Here is a 9,554-nt window from a genome sequence, read left to right on the forward strand (position 1 = left end):
GAGGGAGATCGCTGTTAGATCAGTAAATAAAAGACCCATTAATGTCACGTGTAATGAGAGCTTGAAAGGGCTCCTGGCTTTCCGAGAGATTCTACTCAATGTTCTTTAAAGTTGGCAGGTGGAAGTCTTGAGATAAACCCCTCACGTCTTTGTTCTCCGTCAGCGATACCAGTGTTGATGCCCAAGAGGCTTTCCTCCAGCTGTCCAAGCTGAAAAGGAGTTAAAAGGCTGCAATCCCAAGCTGGCAGAGGAAGGATGGAACTGTGACTCCTGGTATCTAGCAAAATGGAGCCTGTTTGTCATGTTCTCTGTTGGCAGGTTTCATTTGACCTGGTAGGAGAGAGACAGTGATGGCGAGGCAGATGACATAAAGAAATGGAAGTGGAAATGGGAGAAAGAAAGAGGAAAATGAGGAAAGACGTGATGGAGTAAGAGGCAGAGTGTGAAGCCGACATAAAGGGAGGAGAAGATGGAAAAATAGTGGGATTAAGGAGAATCAGCGCTGTGTGGCAGGGGGAACAATGAGGGGAAAAGTAGAAGCAGATAAGGAGGTCGGGTCTATTGACAGCCCATCAAGGAGGCATTTCTGTCGCGGCATATTAATCCATACCCGTTTGCAGCCCACAGCAGCATGACAGAGGCAGCATGGAAACCACCACTCAGTCCACGACTGAATATGAACCTGTCAAAATGGCATCAGCCGCAGTGTAGCACATACATCACTGTCGTGTTGTGGGTTTGACAGGCTTGATTACGGCATAAAAAGTCAAAGAAACATGAAACAAATTTAAAAAAAACTGATGCAACGCTCTCAGCTTTTCATGCCAGTCAAAGTTCACAATCCAGACGCATGGGCCTGATCTGAGAATGCCACGAAGGTTCTTTGTGCTCTTGTTTGTGAGTGCATTCGCTCACGAGCGTGTTTACTTTGAGATTAAGTGGATCAGACATTTTTAATCACGTCAGCGAAGCTTTACAACAAGTAAAGAGCTCCTGCTTTGTCTGAAGACGCTCTGCTTTCTCATTGCATTTGAGTCCTGAGTGGTGAAATGGCCAACGTGGCATTCCTAATTTATGGAAATTTCCAGATAAGTAAGAAAACATGCAGAACAAAAGAGAAAGAAATAAGGTGACCTAAATGTTAACCTCTAACTGAACAGTCACATTTCATTGCAGCGTACAAATTTTCCACACCGAGACTTTAGCTTTGTGAGAGAAGACTTTTTTTTAAACTATAGCTTTGGACTAAATTGACCTCGTCATCCTGGCAGCCATTAGCTGTGGATGATGACTGCAACCGTTCAGTCAGGTATCACTGAAGGAGTAGTATGTTTACCTCAAACAATACTTTGATTTGATTTGAGGTCATTTATCATTTGCCTATATCTTTCTCCTTCTTCAGTCATATCAAATAAATGTATACCCGTCATAGTCATAAAGTGTGTTCACCATTTCCTTTTTGCAAAATGATTTGGTAAGAATTCGAATTATTGTAATTCCAACTCCAATAGATGATGGACAAAGGAAAATTTGATGTCCTGAGTAGGATTACTAGGAAAAGGTCAGCTTGCTGTCCTCCACTAGCGTTCAGATACATAAATGTCCCACTTCCCCTGCCATCCAAGGATTTGTGCAGCAGCTTCAGAAAAGAGGATCTAAAAGGTTGTTGATGAATGTTTCTGGGTAATATAGATTTATTCAGGGGGGGAAAAAAAATCCCTTAATTCACATAGAGAGCTTGTGTTAAACTGTCTGTCATGAGCAGGAAGCTTTGATTTAAAAGGCTGAATGAGAGTAAAGTTGCTTAGTAGAGTGACAAGAAGCTTGGGGGGGGTTATAGACGAGGTAAAAAAAAGTAAGGGGGAAATTGTGTCAAGTTAATTTTATGCTAATAGCTCTCGTGACATTTTGTATCGTTATTTCTTGTGAAAATGGGAAATTACAAACATGCTAGACAAGTTTCCATCTCAATGCACCTTCTCATACTTAATATCAAAAGGTTAATAGACAATATGTAAATTCTGCCAGAGCTCAGGGGAAACCCTAATTTATATTCTTCAAAGCTCTCGACGAAACAGAAATCCATCTATTTGGGATATTTTGATTCTCTATTATACTGCAAAATTATCCATTAATGCAGCCAATTAGGTATAAGACAAAAAAAAGTACTCGTGTGTGACTGTACATGCTATAGAAGACTCTAATGCCAAACTAATGTACCACTAGATGCAAGTATAAATTAACCATAGTGCTGGAAAAGGGGAATGAGGGCTGTAAGGAGAATTGAAATAACCTCTTACAAATGAACTGCCATCGTCCCTGTTGTGGCGCTCTCTGCCTCTTAACGAGGACAGAATAAAGTTTGACCTCTGAGCAGGGGCATCTCAAGTTCAGCACAAATGTCAGCCAAAAACAAGACATCAAACCCACACCAGTTCTTCAACAGGCAACAGTTTACTTTCCCCTCTTACTTTTAATTCGGTGTGCCCTGAAAGTCACACTAAACAAAACAAAACAAAAAAACATTGGTGGCAAAATCTGTTAAAGGTCATAAAGCTCAACAAACAAAAATAGCCCACCAGAACTTTTTTGGGGGGACATTTTCTTAATTCAAGGAAAGATTTTATCCATTAAAGTAAAGGTCTGGTAATATATAATCATGGATTAAAAGTTCTTTTATTTTACTAGTTTTATTTGCTTCAGTTTGGGATTCCAGTGGTGTTAAAATAACCCAAAGGTTACTACAAGAAAGGGGGTAAAATTAATAAATGTAAAACAGAAGTTTGTTTGAAAAAGTTTTAGGACTGCATTGATTGGTTATGCGACACAGGTGAAATAACTCATTCAAATGCACTACTCGGAAGAATAGAGCTCACAGAAAACAGTGGTCTTTGCAGACTTGACGGTTCAGTCCAAAAGTGTTCAGAAAGATACGGGAAAACACTCCAAAGTCTGAGGAAAACAAAACGAGATACCAGAAACCATGTACAGTAAGTAACACTAGAGAAAAGTCTGAAGCGCAAAGACGAACTGGCACAGAGGGCAGGGAGCACCCAGAGTAAATACACAAGGGGAGGGAAGACAATGAGACACAGGTGGAACCAATCGGGGTGGGGAGGCAATCACCACGATGGGAAACACATGTGGGCAGTGAGAGGGGACTCTTAAACGGCAGGTGTGGTAATTGTGTGTTCAAGCACATTAATTGGGAAAGTTACCATTTGGGAATATCCAAGGCTCAATCCCAATATCCACCCTAAACTAATGTTCTAATTCCAAATTAAAAAAAAGTGACAATGCATATTGTCAAAAAATGTTGACTTGTTCATTAAAATATAAACATAAAAAAAATATGCATTTTATAACAAACTTGTACATTTATCATTCACTGACTGAGAAAAGTTGCCAGGAATTGAACGTACACGTTTTTCCTTTGTACCCTACACTATATTTTTGGCACTCAAAAAATGCATATGCTACTGCTGGTATTTGTGTAAAAATGTATTATACTGCAAGATCAAATTAACCCATGATTGAACATAATTTTTTTTTTTTTTTTTTTTTTTTTTTTTAAAAACACCATGACCTATAAGGTTTTTGCATGCAGGTAACCAGAGGACACACTCCTGCTGGTGGTAATTGAGTGGCGATTACCAGTAATGCTCCCACAGTGTAGATGGACGGATCACATAGCAACCATATCCTCAGCACCAAGTACACTTCCTCTGCCACTAACTACCCAAGTTGGTGATATATTGCTTGTCAGGCCAGAAATGATGTTAAGTGTGATAGATTCACCAAATTCTAGAAGTAACAGTCCCACGAGTGTAAACACAGTCAGTCAATTGAATCACCAGTATGTTGAGAATATTTTACTCTATTACCCAGACTTTCATACTAAAAGCAGCCAAATGCAGTTTGACTTCTAATTTGAACCACAGTAGAATCTCAATTTCTAATTTAGAAACACAGACTAGACATGTAGCTGGAGGGGGAACTAATGAAAAGTGCAATGAACCTTTAAACTAACCCACTTTGTTGAAAGGCAGAGAAATTGCTTGTAGCCATTCACGGCTGTGAAACGAGGAAAGAACACACATGACCGAAGGCTGTGATTTAACACACACACACACACACATACACACACACACTAACACACAGTGTCTCAGTGACACCTTCATCTAAACAAGGTGAGACATGTTTAGTGTTTCTGGGTAGGAATACGGCCATAAATGACTTCGCCTTTGACTCCCCTCTCCAATTTTAGCTCAATATTATGTTGTTATCTCCAGAAACTGATGAGGCCAGATTTATGGCACTGCCGATAGGTTTCGATTACATTGTTTTTTTATATGATAACATGTCTACAATGGGTTAACCATACTGGGGAGGTTCCCGAGAGAGTATGCAAATCTAAAAGTAAGGCATAATGCTCTTTTATTTTAATTTAATTAAAGAAAAGATGTAATTGATATGAAGTCATGTTTGTCAGTAACAGGACTCAGAATGAGGATTGCTGAAATCTAACACCACCACCTGCCTCCTGACTGTTATTCGCCCTCAATCTCCTTACCTTTCCGTGTCGCTTAATACAGTCTGTAACTTGCTGACTCGTTTTCCTTCCTGTCAAGGTCAATTGTTATCACCTTGGTGAGGTAATTTATAAATAGCAGATGTCCCATTGCGCCTTCACTTTTCAGGTGATGAATCCTGCAAGTCAGAAAGGACGAAACAATAGAGCTGCTAACAAAACTACATTAAGTGGAGGAATACTTTATGGCTTCATTATCCAAGTGTTCAGCCTCACTAGCTGGTACATCAGCAGCGTCCTTCACTCCACAGCGGACCTGTGGCAGATCAGCAATGCGGCACATTCAGCCAAGAGAAAAAAGTGGTTGTATAATTAATGCATTTGCTTGCACAATGTGCTCATCCCATGTCAACAATGGATTATGTGTGCAGCAGCCGTGCTACCTACATGAGTCATGCAATACATTTTTGGATACAGAATATCATAAACTCTGCTTGTTAAATATCAATAATCGTCCCGCATGAAATGTTTATCTCGTCCATTATTGATTTTACCCTGCGCTCTAATGGATAATGACTCGAGAAGGGTTTTTGCAGAACAATATGATGTCACAGTGAAGTTGACCTTTGACCTTGTGGATATAAAATGTAATCAGTTATTTAGACAATCCTGCAGTGAAAAGTATGAATTCTTAAGTTATGATCACTAACGTGTTTTCGGAGGTCACAGTGGCCTTTGACCATCAAAATCTAATTCGTTTACTCGAGCGTTTGTGCCAAATCTGAATGGATATTGCGTTTTACAATCTGAAAATATAATGTCTCTGGTCGTGGCCGTCACGGGCACAGAGGCATACAAATGGATACAAGATAAAGTATCTCAGAGGTAACAGCTACACCATTCACTGATTTGTGGCTTCTCATGCGTTATCTTTGAGATTGACAATTTCATTGCGCAACCTGGATGTGCACACTACCTCAGCATCATTGCAAGGGAAAAAAAAATACTCTTTATAGTTAAGGACACCCAGCTACCATTGTTATTTTTCTGTTAATTCCCTTTTGAACCCAGTAAATATATCAAAACTCTTCAAATTTCCATGTTTTTTTTTTAATTTTGTGGTGTGATTAAGGGAGAAAAAAAACCTTTTAAATGTAGGAATGCTGCGTGTGGAGTTCGCATATGCACAGAGGGACTTGCCATTGCTCATTCTCCAGCAGTGATTTATTTGTTTATGTCCAACAGAACAGAAACACAAATACAAGGGGAAAATGTCAACTCGAGGCACTGTCACTAAATGCATATGTTGTCACTTTTGTCCGTCTTTACCATTTCAGTAACTGTCATGGAGGAGTCTTTAAAATGAGTTGAATGCCTGCCTGTTCAACTGCAATCCCTTTTCGTGCATGAGGAACGTTATGGAAATTCATGGTAAGTCAAGTCTGCGTACATGTTTCCATATGTGTTGACACTACGAGTGCCCCCTCGCTGAGCGTGTGAAGTACGCCGGAAGAACCTCACCCACTCTCACTCTCATGACTTATTGACCACATAGATGTGTCCTCCCTTGCCTGAAGGCAGCGGAGATACTGAAAGGGCAGGAAGATGGTGAGGAGTTCAAACGGTATAAGGGGAATCTCAACTGCAACACAATCGTATGCAGCCATTTGAGAAAATCAGGAGGAAGTGATGTGAAATGACACGGATTGCTCCAAATTGATCATGTTTAATGCTCTGCCACATCTGCAATAGCCTCGCGAGGTTTTTGGATTATTTGACATCATTGTGATGTGCTCAGGCCATCATGAGTTGATTCGATTTTAAGGTAACATTTTGCAACAGTGATAAAACTGCAAGTCCTTTGCCACATTATCTGTGAATCTTTCAGCATCCCAACTAAAAGAAAAGAAATAGATTGCATTTACTGGTCATATTGACTTAAAACTGCATTAAAACTCATGGAACAATCATACCAACCAAATACTTGAAGCCTTTATTGCACAGCATCTCTGAATGCGAACAGATAAAAATCTTAGAACAATGTACTTTTATTCCATTTAATTCTGATAAATCATCTGCATTCATTTTGTAGGCCAGACTCTGATTCAAATCAGTCTCTGCAGCCATAAGACAGCAACCCATGTGACACATGAGCATAACATACTGTAGATACAGCTTTTATGTAGCAGCAAACAGACCCAAACACACACACACACACACACACACACAGTAAAACAAGGTGATGTTTGTTCGGCAAAATTGAACTTATCATGAGTGTTTAGCTCTGCTGGGTGAATATCAGCTGCAGTTTCTTTGTTTGACACTGATAGGGTATGAATCTCTTAGTTCCTGGTACAGAATGCAGACGTTTGACTCTTTATCTCCTAGTGCATGAGTTTGCCTATCTACACAAAGATAACCATACAGGTTAGCAGCAAGCATGGCCATAATCAAAATATATACCTTATCCTATGAAAAACAAAACTACCTTGTTTGTACACAATGTAAAAATGTCACTATAGTTCATTTAGGCCCAAATGTATTTATGACTTTTCTGTCGGATGTTTATGACCTCTGCTGCTTACTTGCATTAATGCGTCAGTCACAGAATGGGGATATAAAGCTGCGTTAAGTCATCCAAGTAGAAATCCATATACGGAACAACCCATCACTCATTTGATATATGACAGGTTCGAGGAATCAAGTGTAGTGGGTAAATATTAACTTCTCCACCACCATTAATGGAAAAATTTCCATATTCATAAATAATTATGCTTTGTAATTTTTGTTGAAATAAAACAAGCTTCTTTTTTTTGTAAAGATTGTTGCTTAATTCTCATCGTGTCATCACAGATAGGAAAGCATTCTGAATGAACTGAAGTCCGGGAAATACCTCTAAATTAATTCATGTTCTGTGGTGCAATTTCATTCCAAATTTTGTTTGTTTAATAAAAACGGGTATTTCTAATCTTATTATGCCTATGAGTCTCAGAAATGGCGCTATTTTTTTTTTTAACTCTATTATGTCATAAATGTTCAGAACTTCATAATAAAAATTAAACAGACAAATCTTATCGGAAACTGAGAAGACAGTTCACGATCTGCAGCATCTGAAGCGCACAAGTTTATGAAAAGCTTTCTTGAAGTCCTCATTGGACATGGTGTATATGATCGGGTTGATCAGGGAATTCAGATATCCCAACCAGGTGAAAAAGTCAAACAACTCGGGGTTGAAACATGTGTCACATGTGGCCACCAGCAACGTGTAAATAAAAAACGGAAGCCAGCAAACGATATAAGCGCCGAGGATTATCCCCAAAGTCTTTGTCGCTTTTCTCTCTCGGGCAGCTGAAATCCGTTTTTTTTTCCAAAAGCGCATCGGAGACCGTCACTTTCACCTGGTTCTCGCTTGTTGAAGACCCGGTGTCGCTGGATGGAGTGTCGTGTCTACCACACTGCAGAGAGGCTGTGGACGCCACGGATCCAGGGGAGTTGGTGACCAGGTGCGCCGAGGTGAGTCTTTTTCCAACCTTCTTGGGGGACTGCTTCAGGATCCGTTTCCGAGCCTCGACGTATATCCGTCCGTAAAGGACAATGAGCAGCAAGGTGGGGATGTAAAAAGCCCCAAAAGTGGAATACATTGTGTAAAAAATGTGATCCGTGTTGACGCTGCAGCTGGTCAGCTCCTCCGCCTTCACCTGCCTCCAGAAGAGAGGCGGCAGGGAGATGGAGATAGCGATGACCCAGGCTGTGGCCACCATTCCGGCCGCGCGTCCTGGCGTGCGCTTTTTGGAGTACTCCACCGCATCCGTGATGGCCCAGTACCTATCTAAAGCGATTACGCACAGGTGGAGGATGGACGCAGTGCAGCACGTTATGTCCGAGGAGAGCCAGATGTCGCAGACGATTTGCCCGAGCGTCCAGGTATGGATCACCGTGTACAGGACGCAGATGGGCATCACCAGAATGGACACCAGCAGGTCGGTGACAGCCAAAGAGGCGATCAGGAAGTTCGCAGGAATTTGCAGTTTCTTCGACTGGGAGATTGTCGCGATGACAAAGGCATTGGACAGAGTGGTGGCGAGTGTGATAACGGAGAGAATCACAGCCAGGCTGATCTGATAAGCGAGACTCTCTGCGCTCTCATCCACAGTGTATGAATCTCCAATAAAACTGTCGTTTGTGGTGTTCACCGGCTGAGTTGGCTCGACTTGACCGGATTGCTCCATAACTTTTACTCACTTCTTGTCATATTTTATTTCACCTTCTGATGTCTTACATTTAAGGCGCCCTTTCTCTTGATGGACGTCGCCATATCAGTGCCATCTGGTCAGAGAATGGCACAATCAGTCTGAAACATAAAAACGGGCTCCTTTCTTCCTCATTTCCTTGTCTTACACCAGGTTTTAATGTGCGGATGCCAAAATATGTAAGCAAATATCCATTCATCGCAGGAATTCAAACTTTCCTGTTGTTTTAGCCATAAAAGAAAACTTCTTAACTGTAAATAAATCACACAGAAAGGCTCTCTGTGTGAAGGTTGAACGTTGAGTCTTGATGTCCCACATCTGGGAAGAAGTCACAGATAATCCGCATGTAGGGCAGAAGTTCTCCAGAGCTGTGCCTCCTCAGGCCCCATGTGGTTGAATGGTGAGCAGACCCAAAGTCTGGGTTTTATACACACTCTGACATCAAACAAGCACCACTGATCACAGCCTTGTTTTCCCCCCTCTCTCTCAAAGACTAGGCTATCTGCTGGGTCATAGTGCCCAGTGTTTCTTATCTGTCACCTAGGCAATGCATCACAAATATTGTTATTTCAATTGGGAAAAATAACATTTTTAAATGCAAATTGTACTACTGACACTATAAAATACAGATGCTGTTTGATGAGGAGTGAGATGTTGAACTGATATGGACTTTTTCCAGAGTGTTGTAAATCCCATCTGATTTATTCATGAGTATTAGGGTCTTTTAAGTGATCAATAAAGCATTAGAAAATGATTTAGCAACCATAAATAAA

General features: G+C 40.7%; 1 protein-coding gene across 1 annotated transcript; it reads right to left on the minus strand.

Annotated features, from left to right (window-relative positions):
- Positions 1 to 6,503: 6,503 nt before the first annotated feature.
- htr1b (5-hydroxytryptamine (serotonin) receptor 1B) lies at positions 6,504 to 9,159 on the minus strand. The gene is given in 2 exon segments (XM_069152333.1): positions 6,504 to 7,895; positions 7,897 to 9,159. Coding segments are annotated over 2 exon segments (1,134 nt in total). The 5' UTR covers positions 8,761 to 9,159; the 3' UTR covers positions 6,504 to 7,625.
- Between the last annotated feature and the right edge of the window lie 395 nt (positions 9,160 to 9,554).

This window comes from Embiotoca jacksoni, unplaced genomic scaffold, assembly GCF_022577435.1.
Source record: "Embiotoca jacksoni isolate LCO1_2020_lvr unplaced genomic scaffold, fEmbJac1.0.p SCAF_18, whole genome shotgun sequence".
NCBI lineage: Eukaryota > Metazoa > Chordata > Actinopteri > Embiotocidae > Embiotoca > Embiotoca jacksoni.